The sequence below is a fragment of the Gobius niger genome (assembly GCF_951799975.1).
Source record: "Gobius niger genome assembly, chromosome: 8".
Taxonomy (NCBI): domain Eukaryota; kingdom Metazoa; phylum Chordata; class Actinopteri; order Gobiiformes; family Gobiidae; genus Gobius; species Gobius niger.
In genome coordinates, this window is record NC_136859.1 from 19038417 (window position 1) to 19065761 (window position 27345).

At 39.5% G+C, this 27345-nt stretch overlaps 3 protein-coding genes across 5 annotated transcripts in view; 1 reads left to right on the forward strand and 2 right to left on the reverse strand.

Moving 5' to 3' along the window:
• Positions 1-170: 170 nt before the first annotated feature.
• LOC306966035 (uncharacterized protein) lies at positions 171-10803 on the reverse strand. Its single transcript, XM_079560669.1, has 8 exons — positions 10693-10803; positions 6548-6720; positions 5663-6351; positions 4391-4403; positions 4254-4277; positions 4079-4182; positions 3618-3692; positions 171-1360 (listed from the first exon to the last, which is right to left on the reverse strand). The coding sequence occupies exons 1-8, from the start codon at positions 10736-10738 to the stop codon at positions 289-291; spliced, it is 2196 nt and encodes a 731-aa protein (XP_079416795.1). The 5' UTR covers positions 10739-10803; the 3' UTR covers positions 171-288.
• A 3182-nt stretch (positions 10804-13985) lies between these two features.
• LOC306966036 (C-C chemokine receptor type 2-like) lies at positions 13986-15522 on the reverse strand (the record flags this gene model as incomplete). Its single annotated transcript, XM_079560670.1, has 3 exons — positions 13986-14902; positions 14986-15132; positions 15516-15522. The coding sequence occupies 3 exons, from the start codon at positions 15520-15522 to the stop codon at positions 13986-13988; spliced, it is 1071 nt and encodes a 356-aa protein (XP_079416796.1).
• Positions 15523-18618: 3096 nt separating this feature from the next.
• The window catches only part of cobl (cordon-bleu WH2 repeat protein), a 30919-nt gene continuing 22192 nt past the window's right edge, over positions 18619-27345 (forward strand). For all 3 annotated transcript variants that reach the window (XM_079561792.1, XM_079561794.1, XM_079561793.1), the window contains exons 1-3: positions 18619-18731; positions 19003-19117; positions 26387-26578. In XM_079561792.1, coding sequence (XP_079417918.1) covers positions 19089-19117; positions 26387-26578 — 221 coding nt within the window. In that variant the 5' untranslated portion in view covers positions 18619-18731; positions 19003-19088. The remainder of the gene's footprint in view (positions 18732-19002; positions 19118-26386; positions 26579-27345) is intronic.

The window sequence follows — 27345 nt, forward strand, 5'->3', positions numbered from 1 at the left end:
GTATTGCACAAGCCAAGCATTTTCATTTGGAAATGTTTTTTTTATGCACAAACATTCATATTATTATTTCAAACAATATTTACAAAATCCAAATTTACATGCATGTACTCTTAATCATACCAATATTACTGCATTAAGAATTTGAACAATGCGTTTTATGCCAGGAAATATGTTTTTACTGAAACTAATGCACAGGAACAAGAGAAGGTCGAGGTGTTTCATGTGCACTTCCCTTTTACCATTGACCTAAACCACTGCCCACGACCACATGGTTCTCGTCCCCATTTTTTAAACAGCTGTGCTCCTCTCGTCTAGGCTGCTGGTCTGAGAGTACACCGACACACGGGCTCTGTCCTGGGGGAGCAGGACCTTGATAAACCTGCACATTTTACACGGAGACTTGTCAATTAACCTTATCAGATGCTTCCTAAACTTCTCCCCGACAAAGACATACAGGATGGGATTGAGACAACTGTGAGAATAGGACACTGCCTGTGCTACCTGTGAAGCCAGGACTATCGCTTGGCTGCTCGCGCATCCGGTATAGACTTTAAGTAACTCTAAGGCTTTAAAGAAAGATGCAATGTTATAGGGGACCCAACAACAGAAGAATACAATTACAACAACGAGAACCAGTCGGATGGTTTGCTTCTTAGAGGTCTGACTTGACATCAATCTCCAGATGATTTGTGAATAACAGAATCCCATGATGAGTAGTGGCACTAATAGTCCCACCACATTCATTTTGAAAACACTAAAGACCCTCCAGAAGTGTTGGAACTCTGACTCATCATAGGCGGAGTAAGAAGGAATGCACAACATTCTGTCACCCATAAGTTTTTCTTCAAGAAAGATATTGTCCGGGAAAGATGCCAAAAATCCCGCTATCCATGTGACTATGGCCGCGATCATCCCATAAGAGCGCGTCCTTGCCCTTATGGCATAAACAGCATGTACAACAGCCAAGTATCGGTCAATGCTCAAGAGACAAATGAAGAAGATGCCAGAGTAGAAGACGATGTTGTAGACTCCGAGGATCAGTTTGCACATGGCATCTCCACACCTCCATTGGTCCCAGGCTTGGTGCACAAGGAATGGCAAGGTGCACACCAGGAGGAGGTCCACAAGAGCCAGGTTTAGAAGACAGACATCGGTCATACTCCGGAGACGCACCCCGCACACGATCACCCAAAGGACCAGTACGTTTCCCGCAAAGCCAAGCAGGAAGAATAAAGTGAAGAGGATGGGGAGGAAGTAGGCTCCATGGCGCTCATAGGAACAGGGCTTGTAATCACCTTCATTGTAATCACGATAGACATAAATCTCACTGGTGTCATCAATGGTTGAATCATTTGGAAATCTGTCAAAGAGAGAAACCCATTATAAAACAGCAGGCCACCTGTGTGTTATGCTTGGTATTAACTTGCTGGAATCTATAATTTTCAGTAATTGAAACTGAATTGAATGTAGCTATCATGAAACGAGATTGTGTTGAAATAAAATATATTGCAAAAAATATATATAACTTCATCATCTGGCTATCAAAGTGGTTTAAAAAAAAAAAGGGACTACAATTACAACAAGCTGTAGATGAGACACAAGCAGAAGAGTCACGAAGTGAACATACCAATGCTCATTTGAGGGACCTCCAGAATTCAGTCACTGCGTTTTAACAAAGGCTTGCACTGGCCCAAATTAGTAGAATTTGGAAGAAGGAGAGAGTCCCTGTATGTTCAATTCCAAACTGCTATAATTATGTAAAAAAAAAAGTATTAAGCATCTTCTAAATAGGAGCACTCTTAATTTTAGTTGTCTGGGTAGGCTCTCAGTCGTACAGGAGTTGTCCATCTTCAATGAAGGTTCTTGAGTCATCATCTGTACTCTGTAGTTGAAGTGTAGAACGTTTCGCCTCTCATTCAAAAGGCTATGTCAGCTACACTAAAGTTTAAGCTCAGCCCGCAGACTATATATAGACCGCTGGTAGGTTTAGCTTGACTTAGTCCCTCCCCTCTATTAACGGCTATTCTCACTTGTGGGTTAACACCTTTGTAGTTACAAGTCTTTATAGTTCTAAGTCCTAACAACTAATAAGAAGCAATTTTTGTGAAGAAACAAAATTCCTCAACAGGAATGGAGAGCTTAGATTTCGCCTGTCTCCTGTGTACAGTAGCCTCTTCCCAGGCCAGGAGGGCTCTGTCATGCTAATGAGGCTGAAACTCAGGCTAGGACAGATCAATAGGCAGGTAATTGGCAGTGATCACCTGAGAGTAGGGCCTTTCGGACTGAAAGTCAGTCGTGGGTTAGGTTGTTCGGACTTAGAACTACAAAAATGTAGACCTACAAAGGTGTTTACCTTCAGGTGAGAGTAGCCGTTAATCAGTTTGTTGCTGGTGAGGCACATGTTGTATTGACTCCAATATAGAGTAAACAAAACTTCAGGAAAATGCAACTTGCTGTCTCTGGTATTTGTGTAAATGTAAATTTTCCAATAAAGAAGCAGATTCAACATGAAATACATTTTCACGATTTTTGCAAATAAGATTTAAAAGACAACATGGCGTACATGGCTCGCACCCTGCCCGGCGCTCGTCCAATTAATAGGTTATGTGCCACGTGGACAGTGCATGGTGGTGCCAACACAAAGACTCATCGACAGCATTTCATCCATAAAAAGTCAGTCCAATCAGTTTTCACTTTTACTTACTCCTTTACGTTCAAATTGCCTCTCCTAAATTGTGCAGAGTAATAAAACACACTGGGTTTCACTGGTAGTCCACATTTTTTGTAGAGATGTGTAACACTGACACAGCGACCCCCTCGTATCATCATGGGCAGTAAATTGTAGGCAGGCCTCACCTCGGGTTGTCGTTCTTATGCCTGATTCTTTATCCAGATGATAGAAAACCAACGCGCCCAACAAAAACCCATTTACAAATGTATTTTACTTTTGGGGGGCGAAAAAAGCAGCTGAGTGAACTGATAAAACATTTGGGCATTTTTTAACCACGAGATTGATTAAAATCGTAGGAAAAGGGACTTGTATTTATACATTTTATTGTGTTTTTTTATTTTCGTTTTTTTCCATGATGACTGGTGAGGCACTTGCTTCCCCTGACCGCAACCACCGTTAATAGAGGGGAGGGACTTAGCCAAACTAAATCTCCCAGTGGTCTATATAGTCTGCGGGCTGAGCTTAAACTTTAGTGTTGCTGACAAAGCCTTTCGGATGAGAGGCGAAACGTTCTATACTTCAACTCCAGAGTACAGAAGATGACTCAAGAACCTTCATTGAAGCTGGAAAAAGTTGTATATCAACATCTCACTTATTCTATTCTGTCTAATCATGTGTTTGATACTTTCCAGTCAGGCTTTTGCAGCACTGAGACGCCACTGACCAATGTGACAAACGATATCCCATGAAAACCAACCAAATCATGTCCCTGTATGCTTGCTTTGTTAATGTGTTTTATTCTGTTGAATCCTTGTCAGTAGCGCATGAGGCATATTTATGTCTATTTCATCTTCATTCTTTCATTCTTTTTATTTTAGCCATTACTTAAAATATTTGTACATAGCATTTTCAAATACATGGATGATATGTGTGCATTAAAACTTACGTCGTTGTGACATATTCCCTGGTCAAATTGATCAATGCAGTTAAAGCAGGACTCGATGTCGCCGTACTCCACTGACTGAAAAACATGAAAGTGATACTAGTGCCAAATACAAAAGAATGTGGGTGAAGAATAAAACCCCAGTGAAAGAATCATGGAATAAAAGGCTGTCTCAACACAAGTACTCACAGCAACTGGATTGGGAACATTGTTTTCTACGGTACATAAGGCTATAATACAAAATAGGACCAATAGTATCCATGTAGAAGCAGAACATAATTTACATAGTTTACCATTACTTATAACATGGCCATCAGTCCTGCAGGTGACTGAATTATCTATCAATTCTCTCTCCATGACATCAATGCATGCCCTATTTTATTGATAAACCAAACCAGCTAAAAATAAAAGCACAAATAGGATAAAAAATGAATGATATGTGAAGAAGCATATCCAAATATTACCTTTTTATGGTTGTGTTCATCTTGCAAAATGACAGTACGTGATGCACTATGTTGATTTGGTGAAACTTGAGCAGAGTGGTTGAAAATGAGGGTGGGCTTGCAAACTTTAACAGCAGTAAAAATGTATGACTTCCTTTGATAAACCGCATGAGTGGCTTTAAACCACAGCTTTTACCATTATGTATGGTAGCAGATGCATCTGTGAACAGTCAACATATAACATATAAACATATAAACATATAAACATATTTTGTGATGGGAGTTGAATGGGAGTCTTAACTAATCTCTGTAGGAACAATTAGATAACTTTACAGAGGTATTCATTCTGCAAAGCATAGCAGAAAGATACTGTCAGCATAGAAGGGGGAAACGTGTTTCAACAAACAACTAAAACAATCAAACCAAAGTACAGCTACTGTTTTTTTATTGATTTATTTGTCATGAACAAAATTGGTTATAATCGGTGACTTGATAAAGGTTATAAAGTAACCGTAATCCATGCACATAAAGTTGCATGTTATGAACAATGTCTCATATGATGCTAGATGCAAGTTGGTCATTTTATGCTCACTACTGCCTCCTCACGTCTTATGCGTAACTGCAGCTTCTATAATAAGCTCGTGCATGACGGCACTTCGGACCGAGTGACAGTGCAGGATTTTAGAGGCAGTTGTGGTGAACCGGTCTGGGCTCTTTCTATACATTAGGACATGGCTGGAACATGTAGGGGGAGGAAAATGTTAAAATACATAATTTTAACATTTTTAAACTCTGTACAGAAACCCTTTAATGTAAAACTAGAGATATTTTTTAACATCAAATCATGTTGAAGAAACATGACACAGTAAGTATCCATAAACAAAAACCTGGAGCATCAAATCAGTTTGTGCTAACCACTTTAACCCTTTAAAGGGAACTCATTGAAATACTTTGAAATAAATAATTTAGATATAGAGCGTTATTCAGGGACATAACACAAGTTTAGGTCTGTTTTAACATTTTCAAAATTGTTCAATATCATGCAGAAAATCAAGGCGAAGTTACCATATTTGGTTCCTTGTCATAGAGTAAAATAAAATACTGTTAGCAAAGTTACCATATTTAGTTCATTGCCTTTTAAGTAGTAAAATAATACAATGGAGTACATATAAAATATACAAAAAGTTCTTTCAGGTGGGGGGTGCTGGTATTCAGGAGGCGTTGTGTTTTGTGATATTGATGTTTGAATGATCACACCTGTCATAGGCATGAGTTTCTGTAATGTGATTCTGCTTTACGTGCAGTGGGCGGGGTCAGTCACCTCCAATATTGTTTGCTTAATAATTTTACTGAAAATAACCTTTGGCAACATAAAAAGTTCAAGTTATGTAAAGAAATGTACCATGAATTTAGCCAGACTTTTTCAGACTTCAGAGACAACAGGAAGTTGAGAGTACGACCGGTCTCTGCTGATTGGTCAAATGCCACAGTAATGGGATCTGTGATGTAGGGCGATCTCTTCTGATTGGCTTTAACTCTATAAACCCTTTATAGGGCTTTAACCCTATAAAGGGTTAAAGAGACAAAGTAGATTAATACTCTGACCTCAGAGGCATGTTAGTGGTCTCTTTTTCTGTTGTGTCTTTTTGACTGGACGTCCCTCTCCTCGGTTCCCTCTTGTGAATATATCTCAGGAACACAGTGCTCATTGACTTTCTAAACTTCTCCCCCACAAAGGCATAGATGATAGGGTTAACGCAGCAGTGCAACAGTGCGATGTTCTGAGTCACCAATAGTGCGGTGCTGATGTTCTGAAAATATGTACAGTTTTCTAAAATGTGATACAACTGAAGTGTTTGAAGGAAGACCACCAGATTATAAGGGACCCAACACACAACAAATAAACAAACTATCACCAATACCAGCTTTACGGCCTTGTCTCTCTGTGAATTCCGGGTTTTGGACAGAACTACCAGGATTTTCACATAACAGAAAATTATTATCGGCAGGCACACAAAAAGAATAACAATGTTCTCACTAAAGTTTCGGAATTTCTTCCAGAAATCAGTTGGATACAGTTGTTCGCATGTGGAGACATTGTTTTCATCTGTCTGTAAATCGGCGAATATGACTTGAGGGATTGCCATGATAACAGATATAATCCAGATTATGAAGCTGATGATAATCCCATAATGCAGGGAGCGGGCTCTCATTGCAGCTACAGCGTGGACAATGGCCAAGTAACGATCGACACTCATGAAGGTGACGAACAGGCTTCCACTGTACAGGCCCAACTGCAAGAACAAGATATCATTATTTTCTTGGCCTATTTCACATGTAAAATGGTAGAAGTTAATATAAATTAAAGAGTTTCAACTTCATTCAGTAGTTACCAAAATAAGTAAGTTTTTCATCTTGCAGCAACACTTTAAAATCTATACAACACAGCCAGGGCAATTGAAAGGCTGACACTTCCAGACATTCATTCACCTGATAGACGCCAGTGATGACTTTGCATGAAATGGCGGTCTTTGTGTTGCTGGCCCACAGCGGGAGAGAGACAGTCATGATGAGGTCGGAAGAGGCCAGGTTCAGAAGGCACACATCCGTCATGGTCTTCAGCTTTATGAGTAGAAGAAGCACCAACAGAACCACGGCATTTCCTGGTTGATCATCGAGACTTGAATCAGTGTTATTTTTTAAATGAGAGGACTTGTAGATCTACCTACCTAGCACGCCTAAAATGAACACAATGTAGAGAAATGCTGGCTGTGCCGTGGCGTCATGGCTATTGTGGCATATGTCATTGTAATCATAGTCTTCATAATATGAATCATTATCAGATGAGTTCATGTTGATCTGGAAACAAAACATAATATGCTGAAGAAAGCATACCAAAAATGCATTTATAACCTTCATTGTTACATTATCTGACAGCAATTAGGCCCATCGCTTATTAGATTGGTTTATTTTCTTGGTGTCTTTATAACTTTGACACCAAGGTATCAAATTGTTTCATTTATAATTGTTAAAATTGTACATGTAGTATATATTTTAATGGTATAGTTGTATTTGCACAATTTGTCTTTCACTCACACAAAAGTAGCACAGAACACGTCTATTTCCCCTTCGCAGCAGATCTGAAAATGTTACATTTGTCAGCACAGTGATGGCCAACCTTTAGAAATGATATGACGATTGTGTTGAAAAGAATGATGATTATGCTATGTATTCAGTGTGTCATTTTCAGAGCTGGCACAAGCCATTTTGGTGCTCTGACCAAGACTGGGGTAAATGGTGTTTCCACATCTTATGTGGTGGTTTGAGGATTTTTTTATTTTTTTTTTGGAATGAGTTTGGACCACAGCTTTTTTTAAATTGTTCAAACACACAATCAAACAAAAATAAAAAAAACATCAGGGCCATTAAACTTAAAGAGGGGGTATTATGCTTTTTTCAGCCACATAGCACCAGTCTATATCACACTACAATGATGACCAAACCTTCTGTTGGTCTGTAAATGCAGTAAATTAGAATAACTGCCTTGTATAAAATTGCTCTTTCAAAATGGCGGTAGCAAATGACTTGAAATAGGCCTCTGTCTCTTTAAAAACCTCTGACCCTTTCCGACACGCCCCCTCCACACGCTGTCTGTGGCATCACAACAACACTCCGCTTGTCTCAACTGTTTTGAAACTACGATCGGTGCATTTTAATTTTTATTGTTGGAAAGGACCTACTGTTTATCACTTTGTGAACAATGGCCACACAGGATATTATTTGGAGACGAACCTTCCACACCGGACGCTTGGAAGGGGCTCTTGCCTGAAAAATAACTGCTGTTTGGAGGCTCTCTCTTTGCATCTGCCATGCCCTATGGATCTCTAACTATACCCCCATGGACGACACCAGGATCTACAGGAGCCCATACGATTCAAAAGACGGACATTATCTGTGCAGGTGGACAATGGTTTTTCGAGGTTACCCCGTTAGCTTGTTATAATCGACTACAGCTCATTGTTGATGAAAAGTCTGCAATAAACCACAAATGTGTAAAGCCAGGCTCATTGTGTGATCATCGTAAAGGCTGCTTCGAGTAGTTGCTGCTTTATTGACGTTATTTGTGCATAATATGCTGCCTGTTTTCAATGAATGTGAAGGTGAAGGTTGTTAGCTTGTCGCGGCTAATAGTGCCTTAGCTCCGGGAGAAACCACTCGGCTACGACTCACTGTAGATGAAATGTGAGCAATAAACTACGAAATCAACAAGCCAGGCTCCGTGTGTGATCGCCATAAAGGCTGCTTCAAGCAGTTGCCTGTTTTAGTGACGTTTTCAATGCATAATATGCTGCTTGTATTCAGTGAATTTTCCCGTTAGCTTATCGCGGCTAGCTTGTTAGCTCCGGGAGAAAACCACTCGGCTACGACTCACTGTAGATGAAATGTGAGCAATAAACTACACAATCAACAAGCCAGGCTCCGTGTGTGATCATCATAAAGGCTGCTTCAAGCAGTTGCCTGTTTTAGTGACGTTTTCAATGCATAATATGCTGCTTGTATTCAGTGAATTTTCCCGTTAGCTTGTAGCGGCTAGCTTGTTAGCTCCGGGAGAAAACCACTCGGCTATGACCCATTGTAGATGAAATGTGAGCAATAAACTTCCAAATCAACAAGCCTGGCTCCGTGTGTGATCATTGTTAAACGGTTCTTTATGTGTGTGGTGGTTTTATTGACTTTGTGTGTGCATATTTCTCGTTTTCACGTGATGACTCGAGGTTTAGCTTAGCATTAGCTTTCTCCGGAGGCTCTGTGCATCATCAAGGCCCAGCGCAGAACCAGACACTGAAATAAGTGTTCTTGTCACCGGTTTAAATCCTGGGTGTTTCGGTAACAGAAACACTGATGTGTGTCTTTGTAAAAGTTTCAGAACTGTAACTCCGGTTCACAACACATGAAGCTAATCCTCCATGATGACTCTGTTTACATCTTAGGGCTAGACACTGCGGGGAGGGGGTTCTGCTGAAGAGCAGTGGTTGGTTACTCGGCTGGTGACGAAAGGTCGGAGGCGTATCCTGGAGGTCGAGGGCGTTTCCTGAAGGAATCAGGCGTTTTATCCCTAAAATGGCCGCCATCAGAGTTTCTACAGATTACTCGAAAATACGTGAATGTGCTAAGGCAACACTTCAGGCATGTTTTTAATGAGGGAATGACTTAATAACATGATGTAAAGCTTGAAAAAGTCCATTTTGCATAATACCCCCCCTTTAAAATATTACATTCATTTTAATTTGGCTATACCTCCATTGTTTTGTTGGGGGGAATAAGTTGGTGGGTTCTGTTCATGTAATACTGACTGAACTGATATCAGAGCGGTATTTCGTTATATCCAATAGATTTCAATCCTTTTTTTTTTCTTTTTTTTTTTTTCTTATTGCGTGTGGGATTGATTTTAATAAGGCTTGGGTATTTTAGCTTGAATGCTTATTTCCAAATTGAAAGTTTTAGTCCCCCCCATCCATTCAAAGTTTGTTCTTGTTGGGATATAGCGATGAAAAATAATTACTACAGTAATTATTATTGAAGTTCAATCAATTAGGAAAAAAAATATAGGAAAAAAAATATAGGCCACTGTTGGCTTGTTTGTTTTTTATTTATTTTTTAGAACAGCATTGCTCAAGAAAGACTTTTTGGTCTTTTTGCTTATGTATGTATTATCAAATCAATACATTTGTGTTATACCGCTGAAAATAAGTTGCTATACACTGGCATGTTTCATTTTTATTCATGTGATATCAGTGACACAGGCCTAAATGCCCTAAACCTGCTTTATTTATCATTTTGGTTGCAAACAATGAAAGAGATGAAAGAGAAAGTATATTAATTTTAAATTGTTTGTTGTGGTCTCTCAACTCATTCATAACTTTCATAAAACATTTCTAATATCATGTTTCAGAGAGTAATACTGCCACAGAAATGTATTAGTATGTTGTTATGTTAATGTATGTTGGTTCACAAGCAAGAATTCTCCATAATTAAGTGAACGTAACGTAAAGTTATTTTTTCACAAATCTGCTTTTGCACTAAAACCCCACCCATCAAAAACTGTCATTTCATAAAACTACGTATTGGTTTTCATTACTTACTCAGTCTCCTTTACACTTCTTTTAGAGGTAACATGATTGGTTTAATCCTCTGAGCCTGTTTGAGACACTTGATGAACATTGTGTATATGTAAATCTGGGGAAACCTTTATATCCGTGGACTTTCCCCTTAAAGAAATGCCGTCATGTTGCTGTTATGAGATTCTGACATTTAGTTAAATCTAAATGTCAGCATCTTATTTGTTTTGATAAAGACACATTTATCAAACCAAAGTAAATATATTTCGACTACCGTTTTGTGTGTGTGTTTCTGTAATAACCACTGACTTCCTATCCTCTGACCATAATTAAAGAGATCTATTGGAAACCACACCTTTTCATGTCATCATAAAATAGAAAAAGTCAAAGGCTTGTTGATCGTGACACCCCTTACCGACCCCCACTTCCTGTGAGTAGCGAGTTTTGACTGCACACCTCAAATAGTGGCTTCCAGCTAAAGAGATTGAAAAGAAGAAGAAGAAAAAAAGAACTTACCTGAGTGTCCTCTAAAAGCTCTGGTTAATGCTCTTGTGCTGTGCATCAAACTACACTTATCTCAGAAAAGTGCTTTGCTTTTCTGTGAAACCTTGTCATGTTAAAATGCAAGATTTCCTTTGTGCTTTTCCCTCTGCTTTATGCTAACCTGAAGGCGTGCGGTTTCTCAGAATTTACACCTTGCAGCATCAGTGAAAACAGCAATATACCCGACACTTCTGTGACCTATAAAACCACCATGATTCATCTCAGTGAGGATGGATAGAATATGGATGGATGAAATATGTCTTCATTGAAATGCAGGCTACGCTATTCGGATGTTATATTGGAAAAAGAAAATAACTGAAGGTTATAAATATTGTATGATTCAAAAGTGAAAAAATATAGGAAAGAACTTATTTCTATCTATTTCACAATGGAAACAGTATAGGTGTGTATTTTTTTCCACGTCTCTCTGAATTGCTGCATTTTCTGTTCCGCGATAGTTGCTGAAAGACAAAATGGTTTCTTAAAAATGGGAAAACAAACACCATTATAAAAGGTGCTGTTTTCAACAACTGAATGCAATACAAAAATCAACAGAGTAGGATCCCCCCTTTGAGCAAAAGGCAAAGTGTATGTTTTTCTTTTTCTCCTCTGCAAAAACAAACCAAAAAAAAAACTAAGGTGTTCTTTTAAGTAATGAGGACAGGAAGTGAAACCTGCTAGATATGCGGCGTTCAACAAAACCACAGCTCCGTCGCATCGTGTCATCATTTGAACAAACTCTCCGACATTACCTCTATCCTCTATCAGTCAATAGACAAAAAAAAAAATGAATAAAGCGGCGTTGTGTGGCGCTCAGAACAAAAAGAACACTGATGATGATATTGAAAAGGCCTGAAATGAATAAAAGGCACATTTTATTTCTCAAATGTAAGGCAATGAATGTTACTATTATGTTCTTATAGCCAGACCTGTGTGTATTTTGTACTTGACAGTTTCGGCTACAACTGTGGCCTTCCTCAGAGGCTGTGTTGCTGTGACTTTCAGGTCAGCTGATTTAAAGGCTCTGTCTCCCTGCTTGTAGTAGGAGGCTGTGACAGCACCATCTGCAGTCAGACTTCTTCAGAACTGTGTGCCAATGGGGGAAAGTTGGTACGCCCCCTCGTCCCGGTTCACAGTCTCTGGGAGGCCCCCTAGACCGGGACTGTAAATCAGCTGACCAGACACGTCACAGCAACACCACGTCAGGTACCTGTCAGATACAAAAATGACACACAGGTCTGGCTATAAGAACATCACAGTGTCATTACTAGAAGAACCAATGAACATGATTGGACTAAGCGAAGGCAATGAATGTGTTGCAAATTATGTGTTTAAGTTTAAGGCACTGTACTTTGTTACATGAAATACTCCCTGAATGACTGAACTGATGAGAGCGATATTTCTTTACTTACATTTGTTATATCCAATAGATTTCAATACTTTTTTATTTATTTATTTATTTTTTTAAATCTTATTGCATGTGGTGAGATTTATTTTAATAAGTCCTGGGTATTTTACCTTGAATGCTTATTTCCAAATTCAAAGTTTGTTCTTGCTGGTGTATTGCTATGAAATAATAATAAATACAGTAATTATTATCAAACTCTCATTCAATAATTTTACATGAAATGATTTAAATATGTATATTTTTTTGTTTGTTTGCTCAAGGACGATTTTTTGATCTGTATTTTTTGGTCTGTATGTATTATCAAATCAATACATTTGTGTTATACTCTACCGCTCAAAAGTTTGGGGTCACCCAGGCCAGTTCTAAAGCTTCTTTTATCAGCACAACAGATTTCAGCAGTGCTAGCATAATTGCACAAGGGTTTTCTAATCATCAACTCCCCTCTAACATAGGGGTAGGCAAGTTTGCGTCGTGGAGGGCCGATTTTAACAATTGCCAAAACACCAAGGTCCGAACCTCACCATTGTATCCTAAAGTAAAGAACTTTTTTTTCTGTGAATGCTGTTGCATCAGTGGTTCTCAGTCTCAAGTGGTACAGCTTCAGGATCCACCATTACCCTAAGCTGATAAGCAGCAAACCAAATAAAACTGTAAATTGTTATATATCGTCTCAAATAAAACAAAAACAAAAAACAACCCAATAACATTCATTTTAACTGACTCCGGTAGTGTTTCCATGCAATATCAGATGGAATATTTTATATTTGATCTGATTTTTGATTTTGGTGCCGCAACCCACTTTCTGGTCCCGACCCACAAGTTGAGAATCCCTGTTTTACATTAACTATGACCAAGTGGGGTGCTCTGCCAGGAAATGATTGACACTATTTATTCTATATTTAGAATTCTTAAATGGGTATTTGATCTCTTATTTGCACAATACTATTTCTCAAAATCATCTTGGGGCCAGAGGTTCTGTGCTGGCTGGCCGGATTTGGCCCCCGGGCCTGACGTTGCCTACCCTTGCTCTAACACAATTAGCTAACACAATGTACCTTTAATGGAATACATTACATTGCATTTCTAGCAACCATTGGGACATTGTGTTAACTAATCGTGCTAGTTAACACAGCGTTAACCGGATTGTTTTTTCTAAAAATCTAATAATTGATTATCAGAAAAAAACAGCAATTATGCTGTATATAAGCAGATACTAAGAAAGCACGATAAGCTATAATGTTCTCTGTGATCTCTGAAAACCGTGGTTTTGGTGTGGAATTTGCTGCCCTCTGTTGGCAACACCCCTCAACAAGACATGAAAGAATTGTCTTTTCGTCTTTTAAAATAATTCAAACGGTTGTGTGATTGAATTTTTATCATATTTTATTTTATTATTTATTACATGCTTTCTTATGTTGTCAGTAAAAGAAATTCACTAAAGCAATTGTGATTTATTACAATAAAATAGAAATGATAATCAATAGGTTATTTAAATGACTCAAACAAATACAATGTTCTAGATATGCAATTGAGGGAAAAGACAATGAAAACAAAAAGTTTAAATGTTATTACAGATAAACAACGGGGCCTTCATGAAAACAACACACAGACAAGCATTCACACTCACACTCACACTCACGCACACGCACACACACACGCACACGCATGCACACACACACACACACACACACACACACACACACACACACACACACACACACACACACACACACACACACACACACACACACACACACACACACACACACACACACACACACACACACACAAGCATACACACAGTCACGCACACAACAGAATTGAGGACAGGAAGACACCTATCTCGCATACAGCGTATCTACATGGCAGTGGTGGTGACTAAGGTCCGGGATGTCACTGAACTCATTCTGAACGAACTGTCTGACAAATCTCTGCTAGAGGAAAAGCGGATTCCGGGCAGCATCTTCCTCAGCATCACCTGGGAGCGCTTCATGAATCTCTGACCAACAAAGGCATAGATGATGGGGTTCAGACAGCAGTGGCTGAAGGCGATGATCTCTGTCACGAAGGTGGAGAGTCTTAGGTTTGTGTATAGTTCACAGCTATCTGTCAATACACCCTCCATTCGCAAGAAATCCAAAAATATGGTGATGTTGTAGGGAGCCCAGAACAAGAAGAACATTACCATAATGCTGATGATGACCTTGACAATGCGGTGTTTCTTCACACTCCGAATTTTCATCAGAGTAGGGATTACCCTGGAGTAACATGCCACCATCACTGAGAGAGGGAACACAAGACCGAGGATGTTTGTGACAAAGATGCTATATTCAAACCACAGTTTGTTATCTCCATAAGGTTCACAAGTAATACGTTCTGATGTGACCACCTCTGGTGTGATCACCTCTTGTGTGAAGACAAAAGCTGGCAGTGATAGACACAAGCTCAGCACCCACACAGACACAGACAGAACCATGCCAGTTTTCATAGTGCGGTACTTTGAGGCCTGCTGCGCGTGTTGAATGAGCACATATCGGTCTAGAGTCATAAGCACCATGAACAGGACGCTGCTGATGAATCCCATATTACGCAGTCCTCCACTGATATGGCACAGGAAGTTTCCAAAAACCCATTGAGACACAGCAGTGGCGTGAGCATGCAGTGGCAGAGTGAGCAGAAACAGCAGGTCGGATACGGATAGGTTAAATAGACACAGGTCCGTTAAGTTGGACTTGTGACAATGTTTCAGAAGGACACACACCACCAGCCCATTACCTAAGAGACACATGGGGATATATTCAGTGCAAAACATGCAGTAGGCTTTTACACGATGATTATAGACATCTAATGATACTCACCAACAAAGCCAACAATGAAGACCAAAATGTAGAGGATAGGCAAAAATACTGCCGAAAAAGTGGCAAAGTCGCTTATTGATTCATAGTCACAGAGAGCGTCCAGACAAATGTTGGTGTAGTTATAATAGTCACAGTAATATGTGCTTCCTGGGGAGGAAATATTAGACACTATTACAAAATGTATGATTTAATTATGTTAACCTGCACTGCATTTTTGTATGAGTATGTAAACAGCATCTCTGTTTTATTTTTCTAAATGTAAAAGTTTTTTGTCAGTATCGTAAGTAAGTAAGTACGTTATTTGTCATTATACAATGAAATTGCGTAAATTAGATGTAGGGTTAGTCCTGAGCCGCTGCAACTGTGTGCTGCCACTGTGTAGTCTTATATGCACTTGATTAGGGACTATCATCATGCAGACTATAATATAACCATGCCCTATCTCCAATGTATCTGGTCTAATTCTAGCTGCTATCATTTAAATAAATAGTTATATATATATGTATAAAAAATGTAAAAAAGGTTGTCACCTTCCATGGTTCAGTCCCTTAAGGCTCTCAAATCTGGTTGCCCAAGCAAAGTGTTGAACCACCTTTCTTCTACTCCTCTCTCTTCTAATCAACTGAAGTACAGTCACAAAAGACAGATGTGATTTCCTGTCTGTCCATAACTGCAACAAGATCCTTATCAGAAACCCACATCTCATTCTGTAAAACATAAAGTGCGTGAGAACTATCACCACCGTAGATGTGGTTTTTAAAGACATTGCAAACTACAAGTCTCTCCAACTCGAAAGTCACAGGTTTAAATCTTAATAGAGAGACCTTTTGAAAAGATTGAAATCAGATAGGCCTACATGTCTCAGGCTGCGCTGGTGGTGGTGTGAACAAATTTATGAGTCAAATCCTAAGAAACTCCAAAATCTTAAAAGGCTTTAACATCAGTTAGCAAGATAAGATTTGGCATCAAGCAACTTATTATTCAAACAGCGTCCTAACATTTAAGTTGATAAAAACAGAAACAATGTTCTGTGGTGTTGACTCTGAGTTCTAATCCTGAAGCAAACAATATGGAAATGCCTTTTTAGGAGCTCTGGGATATACAGATGTATTTACAAGGCCTACAAACGCTGCAGTGTAGTGGTTTACAAAATGGGTTAACGTGTGAAGCTCTGGGATCATATCTGGCATTTAAGCAAAGGCTTTATAGGCTATAAACAAGTTGCTTACCTCACAGTTGTGTTCTCCATACGTAAACCCATGAAGAATCATTGTGGAGGACGCCGATACAAGCCATCAACACCAGGCTAAATCAATCATGAGTGTTGATAGGCTAACATGAATCGGTATTGTATATAAACAGAGGTGGGTAGAGTAGCCAAAACTATTTACTCAAGTGAGAGTAACGTTACTTTAAAATAATTTTACTAAATCATTTTAAAGCACACTGTTGTCACACTGTTGTGTCAATGATGGACACCTTCAAACCTCCTAGGAAAAAAAGGAAAAAAAAGTACTTGGAGAAAATGTTGAGTACTGTTTGAGCGAAAAAGGCTGATCTATTTTCAATGATGCCATGGTGTGAAACAAGCCATAAAATCAAGTGGAAATCAGGGTATTTCCAACGAAAATTCCAAGAAAATGGCAGAAAATACAGAAAAACATTCTAAAAACCAAGTGCATGAGACGATCTATATTTCATAGATCAAAGTGAAGCATTTGCCGCTTAAATTACTCACAGTGGAAAAAGAATCAGTTATTTTTACTCAAGTAGTAGTATAAGTCAAAAGTGTTGTATGAAAAAAGTACAATTTCTTCAAAAACTAACCTACTTTTTACAACTCTTTGCCACATTCATTTGCCTTGTCTCAGTGCAGGGGCGGCTCTAGAGGGGTGGCACAAGGTCTTTCCACCCCAGCTGCCACCCCTCTGATGTGATGTCTCACAGTGGCTCTAGAAGCTACCTGGTGCTTACAGAGCCCACTCTCAGTTAGTATTTGTGACAGGACAAATAAAACTTTAGAGCTAAATAAGGAGCCAGTTGCCAACTCCTGTAGCTCCCAAGATGATGATTTTTTCTTTGTTTAATAATTTATTTTTTACAAAAGTTATAACTTTGCCAGAGTTAGGAACCTCCCGGTCAATTACACAAAATTAAACAATGTGGATTTTCTAAGCGGATAAAAGGGGGAACTATATTGTAAGGCGTAATAATACCAGGAGTAGTTCGAAATCCGCGCAGTAATCTTCACTTTACTGTGCGGATGCCAAATTACTCTTGGTATTATTACGCCGTACAATATAGTTCCCCCTTTTATCCGCTTAGAAAATCCACATTGTTTAATTTTGTGTAATTATACTTTGTAGTGGAACACTTCACGTAACCATATTTAAATAGGGAAAACGTGGAAGAGCTTGGTAGCTTCTATCTTGACCTGTTTTGGAGCTATAGAGGAGAGGGGGAGAGGCTAAATGCTAATGCCGTCTGCGCTGTGTTTACGTGATTGAAGGCACAGGGGAAGACCAGACAGGTCCTAAAGAACTCGTCAAAGCTAAGGTAAGAACATATCTCAGTATGTAAAAACGGTGCCCTATTCCTTTAATAATACATGGGATTTTTTGTGTCGAACCCCGACACGTGACCAGGAGAGGGTGGGACTGTGGAACTCTATAATTTTGAATGGCTCAGTCTGAGAAAATTGCCTTGCGAGCGAACAAACTTGCGTGCCCCTGCTATGAACATTCGACATTGTAAAATGTGTTGCCACCCCAGAAATTATCCCTGACCCTGCTTGCCACCCCATGATTTTATTCTAGATCCGCTCCAGTCCGAGTGGTAGACAGGGGCGGATCTAGAGGGGTGGCCCGGGGTGGCAGCTGCCACCCTTTCCAGAGGTGTTGCCACCCCAGCTGCCACCCCATTGATGTCATGTTATGTCTTACATCAAAAGCGTCTGGGGTGCTTACAGAGGCTCACTCTCAGTTAGTACTTTTTTTTGACAGGACAAAGAATCATAAAACGTTAAAGCTAATAAGGAGTCAGGTGCCAACTCCTGTGGCACCCAAGATGATGATTTTTTTTTAGATTTTTTTTTTTTTACAAAAGTTAAAGTTTTATCTGAGTTAGAAACCCCCACTTATTTCATGGACAATGCAACTATTTGTACATAATTTTGGGAGACGGCATCTAAATGGTAAAATTGCCTTGCGATCAAGCAAAACTTGCATATCCCGCTATTAACATTAGACATTGTAAAATGTGTTGCCACCCCAGAAATGATCTCTGACCCTGCTTGCCACCCTGTGATTTTTTTCTCTAGATCCGCCCCTGGTGGTTGACTATCTTTTCCCTATGACATGCAAATCCAGCGTTCAAAGCATAGACTAAGAAATAAGCCAAAAGTTGATTGACGTGGATCGACGGCCGCCATTCTTTCAAAATAAAATAGTGAATCACAAAATATATAACAATAATGCAAATATCGTCCTGCTATGACATAATACTGAAGTGAGCTCATTCGTTAAAAAAAACAAAAACAACAAAAACGCCAACACCCTTCACAGTGACTTCCCCGTGATTTGCTCTTTTACTTTGAATCTCCCCAGCGGAAACACAATCCAATATTTCCACACACGCTCAAAGCGGTTTACGGTCGGGACAGGGAGGAACGCGGAGATTATTTCAAGTCTGGATTTGTCAAACGACTGCCACCATGACCATGCGTCCTGAAGACCATTTTAAATCAAGTAAGTGAGCATGTGTCGCCTTCTTGTTCTACTTGTCGTACGAGCTTTTTTTTGGAGACATTTGCGCTGTGTTTGCGGCAGGTCAAAGTCGAGAGTCATCTTTGCGGGCTGTCACTTGTTGCTCATAGCCTATTAATGACAGTGCTATTACATGTACCGTTAGTCCTGTCATCCAACCTGGAATGATAAAAAAAAGAAAAGGGATCGGGAAGAGTCAGGACAAAAATATCTAAAGGCTTGTTTTATATCTTTACTTTGCTCTGTCTCGCAGGTGGCATGGAGGAGAAGCGGTCCTGAGGGCAGTCGCGGATATTAAGGAGAGGCGATTCGTGCGTATCACCACTTTTATTTACAACAATGATGGACGCCTCCAAACCTCCTCTGGGGTAAGTCTGCTTGTGTGTGTGTTTTTTTTTTAAAGCATTTACTCGTGTCATTTTTTTCTTCTTCTCCCACTTATAAAGTCACAAGGACAAACAAGCAAGCTGTTGGAGATCCCAGGGTTATCTTTCCTGTTTTATCACTTATTCCGTCAAGATAAGGATTTTTTATTTATTTTTTAAAGTCCTAACTCAAGGTTGTGCTCGTAGTTTTCAATACAACACAGGGAAGCGCACAGTATTGTCAGTATTAACAACAGAGAGAGTGTTCCAGCAGCCCAAACCAATGTCCTCATTTGACTATAGTCTGTCACAACATAATAGTAGATAGTTGCTATTAGAAATGGGCCCGCAGCCGTGCATTGTAAACAGAAGTGAAACCCCTTCTCCTGACTTATATGTGTTTTAATAGTGTTCATTTCAGGTTTGTTTTTCAGTTCATTCATTTGTTCAGCAAAATTGTGGCACATTTTGTTTTTTTAACCAAGCATTTTAACTTTTATTCTGTGCATCATTTGTTCAAAATCAAACAAAAGAATGTATTGATAGATGTCACTGTACTTTATTGTCAGAGACAGCGATCAAGTTTGCAATATCGTTTGTTATTGTAAACAATCCCAAATAAAGGGTTCAAGGTGAGCAATGAGATTGGACTTGTTGTTGTTGGAGTGAATTAGAGCTATCTCAAGTAAAGGTCATGTTAATCAGATAGCCCTAAACACAGTGATTTTAGACACTCAAGAGCTTTTTGGCCAAATTACAAAGTGGACCCCTTAAAGAGTCAGTTGGCAGTGCAGCCAAAACTGCTCTTTCCGGTCAGTGGGTGACATTTCTGTTTATAAAAGTACCATGGAAACTCCTTTTGTGACAGGAGCCGTCTTTCGTCATCAGCTTGGCAACAATTACAATTTTACCTGGCAATAAAGTAAACTGACCTTGCAATATACTTGTACTAGAAACATGTCTTAATTTTACAAGACAATTTGCATGGAATTTAGGTATGCAATTGCAAGGTTGGGCGTCATTAAGTAAACAAACATGCAATCAGAATGTTGAGGTTGTAAATCGATTAGCTATAGCACCGTGAGGCACCATAGGATGATCAAATATTAACCATTCAAATTGAACGCTCACTGGTGTCAATATTTGTGAAAGAAAGAAAGAAAGAAAGAAAGAAAGAAAGAAAGAAAGAAAGAAAGAAAGAAAGAAAGAAAGAAAGAAAGAAAGAAAGAAAGAAAGGGGAAAAAACCTATAAGATCCAATGTGAGGGCTGTTTAAGAGTCAAACTTTAATGTGACACTCTTTATCTTTATCAGATTAGGGAAAAAAAAGCATGGTCTTATGGTAATCTTTATGTTAGGCTGACAATATTACTATAATTAACCATATACAATATTGGGTACTTGCTCTGTTATTGCAGGGAGAAAGTAGAAGACAACACAGAAGTTCATGTCTGTGTAAGCATGTCTTTATTCATAGACAGATGGTACATTGTTAAAATAGTCCAGTGGTTAAAATGTGACATCTTGCTTCCTAACCGCCCGTTTCTGTAACACATGGCCAACTTGTTCCAAAGCGCTTTTATCCTCTGCTGTATACGATCTCACTGTACCATTGTTTCCATAGTAAAGTTACAGACTAATTAAATATATGAGGGTGGTATAGAAGCTCGGAGCACACACTTTACTCCCAATAACAGTTGCTTTATTTTCCAACTTCAAAGATTTTATTACAGCAGATCTTCTTTATAGACAATCAGTGTTACGTCAGGATTTTACTGGCTACTCTGTGATGATCCAAGGTCCACAGAAACACACAACACTGAATACTTTATCACCATTAGCTTTACAAATGGCAGGTTACATTTGTAAGTGATTCGTTCATTATTTGCTCTGTTGCTGCCTGTCATGTAATATTACATTTTTAGTGAACTTTGACTAATGTGCGCCATTTCAAGTCACTGTCTGTCGGTCTTGCACACACCCAGTGATAATTACAAGCTACTAACTGCTATGTCGGTGCACGTCTCCCTCTGTTCTCAGGAGAATTGTATACAGGAGGTAGGCCACCATTGGTTAAACATCCGACTCATCCCATTTCCAAAATAGTGCCCGCCAGACAATGAAATGTTATGCAGTTGTGTACACTTTCTCCAAGGATGAATGGATATATTACAGCCATATGGAAGCACCACCCATCTGCTATATTTAAGGTTCAAGTGGTGAGCTACCAGTGCTGACTAAGGGAGACGTCTTTTTTTTTTCTCTTCCACCTTTCTGCTTGAGGTCGTGAGGAAAATGTTTTATTGTGTGCAGTGCAGCTCTCACATCTGGATATTTAGGGTGAAGTTGTTATGATGACAGGTTTAAATTTAACTGAAAGATGAGACTGGCTGGAGAGAGAGAGTATGTGAGGCCATGTGTTGTTGGCAGTGGTACAGTACGTATCTAGTAAGATCTACATTCACAATCACAGGCATCCCGTTTTAGAGCGGGGTGTGGGCGCAATGGTTCCATGGTCAAGCTACATGAGCAAAGTGCACACTAACAACATGTCTCTCTTAAATACATTGGTTTAACCTTTGGTCATGCTCCTGAGTTCACATAAAGGCAGAGATATGTTGCTAGACTGATCAGATTTTCTACTGTAATGATCTCCTTAGGCTATGGAATTTGTTTGCAATATACCCGTGAATAACAGTATGATATACTTGAACTTGAATTCGTACAAACACATTTATGGTGACTTCAGTGCCTCTCTATAACTGTAGATCTCTTGATATTTGTTTTATGTATTATTTGCAGGGAGAGACAAATGTTTGTTTGTTCTCAATTGAAAACAGGCATTGTGTAACAGAGCTAAGGCAACGGAGTACACAGTAAATACCAAACCCTATTTTCAATAACTTATATCATACATTACATCATGGTCGCCCATGGGTAAGGGCTTATGAATGAACCTCTAAATGAAAGCCAATAAGAACATTGACAACATATGAATCACGACAACAGCTTTGTGTTAAAGTAGAGCTATATTTGCATTTCTGAGTCACAGTCACATGTGGACAAAATGATTCAGAAGGAAATAGATAAAAGATGTAAAAGTGGCTGTTGTTTCTTCACTGTAGAAAAAAGTTTGTAAGCCACTCTAATTAATCCCAATGTGTAATATTTCATTTAGCAGCTGAGAACTAGTGGCCTTCATATCCTTAGGGGCAATTTGCTTCTCACACACAGTAAAATGTTCAAAGAGGATTAGCAGAAAGCTTTCTTTAGTATTGTTATCCTTAATATCAATTGTAACAGTAACATATTTTAATATTTCTAATAGTTCTAAAATTACTTGTTTACTGAATAATGAGTACGTTGCAAAGAGAATGTGAACATAGTCCTTCCTTTTCAAAACGCTTTTATGTATTCACTGGTAGCAAACATTTTTGGTATGCGGTGTGTTTGTGTGTGATTGATGGTGGGACCCGTCACCCCACTTTAACCACCTCAGTAGTTGACAGCTATAGTGTGATCTAACCACCACCACAGAGAGTGATAACCTTTGAATTGTAGAACTTTTTTGTGGTTAATAATAATATATATTAATCATAGCAACAATATCCATTTGTAAGGATTTGGGCTGGTATATTTTATTTACTCTTAGTTTTGAAGACGTTGGAAAATAGTGACTGCGGAGGTGGGCCTTATAAAACCACAATCAAATAGTTTGTGTCACCAAAACTACCAAAGTGGAAAAAGTTCCTCAGAGTTTGCTGACTTTACTTGCTTTGTGCTCCAGTTTTTGCAGCTCACCCTCCCTGTTGGCATCAGTATCCACAGCTGTTACCAAAGCGAGGCAGGCGCTCCAGACTGAAGAGGTGTAAATATAGGTTTCCACGGGGACGCCATGACAGCCGCGGATATGTCGTCTGCTCCCAATAACGCGTGTGTCCCTGGGAGTGGCATGGGGTCCAGATCTCTGTGTCATACACGCAGGGTCCAATGAACAGGAGACATGACAACATGTCAAGTGTGCACACAGCTATGCAGCGCTTTGCCACTCAAGTGCTCTTAACACTATGCCCGGCTTTGAAGTGCCTCTCAGTTGTACAAGATGGTTTCTGGATGATGCATCAGCTTGTCATTTGATTAAATGTATTCATAATATCTAATCCACTTTTCAAGCTAAAAAGAAAACTAATGACAAATAAAACTATAACTATATTTCTGGATACTTCTGTCCTCTAAAAAAAGCACTTGTGCTTCACAGCTTGACGGTCCGGGCTTCGATTCCCCTTTCTGTGTGGAGTGTGCATGTTCTCCCCGTGTCTGCATAGGTTTCTCCAGATACTCCGGTTTCCCCTACCACTAAAAACATGTACAATAGGCCAGGATGAATTAGATTTCTAGTGGGGGACTACAGCTACAATCCGGCGTGGCGTGTTTACATGCATGAGTCCCATGTATTATCATTAACATGCACGGTCCCGACCATTTCATCCTATACCATCCAAATTTCAATAATTAAATATAGCCTCATATTGTGCAGCACGAGAAAAAAATAATATAGAGATATTTGATTTTCATCCTTTTACTGAAAAAAGGACTAAATCAGGACCAAGACTACAACAAAAAACAAAACAAAATTATGATTTAAAACTGAACTAGCACATATTCAATTCATGTTTTGCTGTAGGCTGTAGCAAAGAATCAGTTCTATGAGAGATGTGTGATATATTGTGGCTTCTGGTGATATGGGCGCTGAGTCACCTTGCGTTGTGACTGTGCAGCCTGACAGAATTCTATATGACTATGATGCTACTATATTGCTAATATAATGATATGTACGTGTCTGCTTTGCTTTATTGAATGGACAAGACAAGAGTATAATAATTCCTTGATTAGATACATAATATAATTCAAATATTGCTCTCTGAAGAGTGTCTGGGAACAACAACAACAACCTAGTTTCCGTTTATTAGAAGAAACTAATAATTTCATGTTTCATCTCCAGATTTGTTGATAGTGAAAAACAGGCTTTTTGTGTATCCCTGGCTTTTGTCTGATGTTATCGCACCGCTCCAGGTTTGATTTTGGATTGTCTATTGCTCTTTTGTACCATATCCCTCTGAGACTGAAATGTGAACTACATGTAGTGTAAAGGAAGATGCAATATAGCACCTTCGTTCTTGTTTAGCTAATGCTGGTTCTGAAGCGTTAGAATAGAGCCATGTGTATCTGTTTCTACACAGTCATGTGATCATCTAAATTAGTAATTTAACTAATATGTAAAGTTCATTTCCATCTTATGTTTGATTTTCTGTTAATGCAAGAACAGGGACATGTCCTGAAACAGAATGATTTAACAAACCTAGATCACATCACATCCACTCTAACACAGTGTTTACTGTTGTTGCTGGTCAAAAATCCAGTCTCATGATGATGACCACAGACCACGTGTCCCCCCCAAAAAAAGAAAAAAATATGAAAATGAGCGCTTTTATTTGAACTTTTTATTCCAAATCCACTTGATGACACGCTCTATAAGCTCTAATACTCGACTCAGGGAAAGAATCCTGGCCTTGTTAGTGCTGTGTAGTGAAGTGAAAGAATTGGGTGTCTCTGGGAGCTCCATTAGTAACCTTCATGTGTTTGTGTGTGTGTGTGTGCGTGTGTGCGTGTGTGTGCGTGTGTGTGTGTGTGTGTGTGTGTGTGTGCGCGTGTGCGTGTAACCCAGTCTGTCTATCTGTCCTGCTCTTACTGCCCCCCTGTGTCCGCCTGGGGCACTGTGTTTCGGCCCTGTTCATTTGGACTCTGTGGGAGACTGGATTTTTCCGAAAGACTTCTTTGTGCGAGCGAGGAATCGGGGAGCGATGGGCACTGATATGCTCCCAAAAGCGAGTGAGAGGAAGAGGAGTATACTAGCTGACTGTGCTAAACCTGGCGTTCGTCCCAACCTGCAGCCACACACAGTCTAGTCCTGTGTGCCCCTTCACTAAAGCGCAACGCCTAATGTGATGCACCTGTTATTTTGAAATGGACTTATCTAAACTTCTCACTGATCACATACCCGTGCTGCAAACAAAGAATATGGCTTGAAGAAAGGGATAATCTTCTTCCTTCTTTAGTTATGACGCTCTTTTCGTACACAATGCAACACATGTTAAAATCATCCCCTTGTTCCCACTCAACGACCGAACCCCCACCCCCCAACATATTGTGATTTATCTAGATAACAGATTGTACTCATCTTGGTAGGAAAGGCTTATGATTACCTTGATATACCTTTTGTAGAGACTATAAGGAGTTTGGGGAAGTGACAGTCCCAGCCTCCAGGGAGCCATTCCCAGACCTTGTGCCACGTATTGGCATCTTGATATGAAACTGCCCAAAATTAGTGCAACTTCTTGTCTTATGTTTGAATTGGTGTCTCTATTCTTTGCCCTGCCCTGCTGAGTCATGTAGTCGGGTAGTACATGGTGAAACAACTCCAGAAAGCTTTACCCAAAACACCACCTGCTTACTCATCTCTATGTTCTCTCTTTATCAGCTGCCATTCTAATCAGTAAAACATTTCGCACATGCTTGAGGTAGTGGTCCTGGCCTGAGAAAAGAATTACATAAAATGTCAATGACATTACAGTGGTTAATGTGTAACTACAGCAGGCAGGGTTAGAGTCCACCAGTTGAGCTGCGTACTCGTGCTTTTTTTTGTTTATGCGCCGCTGGGCTGTGGGTAGCTCTATGTATGCCTATGGATTGCAAATTAAAAGGCCATTTCTCAGCAGTGAACAACAATGTGTGACATTGAAAGCGTCCGGAACACTTAATCAACTTAAGGGCTGTGAAGGAGATATTTATCTTTTGTTATCGGTGGTCAATGTTTGTTTTTTGAGCCGTCTGAGAGGTAAGGGCAGAGTAAGGGAAAGTCTTGGAAGTTATGTGTTATTGTTAGAAGGGTTAATAATTCAAGAACACATAATTGTTTACTTCTTACTTTCATAATAACAAAAAGAAACCACCAAGCATTCTAATATTAGTTAAGCTTTAAAGATAATCTCTTATCCATTACCATTTGGAATTTGTGAACGTTTCCTAAAGATAGTGTGATCTAGGAAATATATCAGTCACAATCTAATGTACATTGTGTAGCTATATGACATCAAAAATCTCAGATATTTGCGCTCGATTGTTTTTGATGATCCCTGTATCTCCAAACGTTGGTTTTATCACTGTCACACAACTTTAACTGCAACTGTTTTTTTCTTAATATCTCTCTGTGCAGAGCAAGAATGAAACCGCGAGCCCCACCTCCGCCACAGGTCCCACAGCCTGCCCCGCGGCAAATCCTCAGGAACGCGGAGTCTTGGGACGGGGCGGCCGATCGATATGCCAAGGAGAACATGCTGAGTACCAGAGTGGAGCTGCACCTGACTCTGCCCAGTGGAGTTCAGACCACTGTCACTGAGGACGGCAGGTGAGACCACACGGAAAGAAATGAGTTTGCACTTTTCTGTTATAAATCATCCAACTGTTGAAGTCATCTTTTTACTAATGGGCAAAGTTAAGCTCTTGTTTAAGTCGTTAAGTTTTGGTTTAGTTTGACCTACTTTTGATGTGCACATTATCGGCCAGTTTTCCCCCTTCACTCTGTGGGACAAAGCTGGGGCTGGTCCCAGGGGCAGATCCCTTAACTAGGCCTCACTGGCAGATCAACACAGACAACCCCAGAATGATCTCACTTGCTCTAAAGTTAGAAATTGATCTGCAATTATTGTTTAATTCCAAGTAGCCATTTATTTATTTGCCATTTGGCTAAAAATTACAGAATTTCTCTTTTGTTTTTTGTTTTTTAGCTAATTGCTTTTTGTGGGGTACCCTATATTTTAGCTCTAGAGCTTGTGTTGAATAGTGTCCTTTGTAGTGGTGCCTCTCTCTCGACACATGATATGCCAGTTCCCAGAAAACATGGGAGACTCCTGGTGTCTTTATTCTGACGGGTAGGGCTAAAGGTTCCTCAGAGAGGTAAAGTCTGCCATGATAATATTTGATATTATTGCTTATACTATTAAGGTTCAATATTTGTACTCGGGAACTTGGTTTTGCTCAGTTATTTGAAAGTGATATTGTCAGTGTTGTAGATGATGCATAGATCTGACTGCACTGTATGAAGTCATTACACTAACTTCCTTTACTCGAGCTTAAGCTAGTTAGGTGTTGTAATCCAATCTTCTGTCTCTTTTT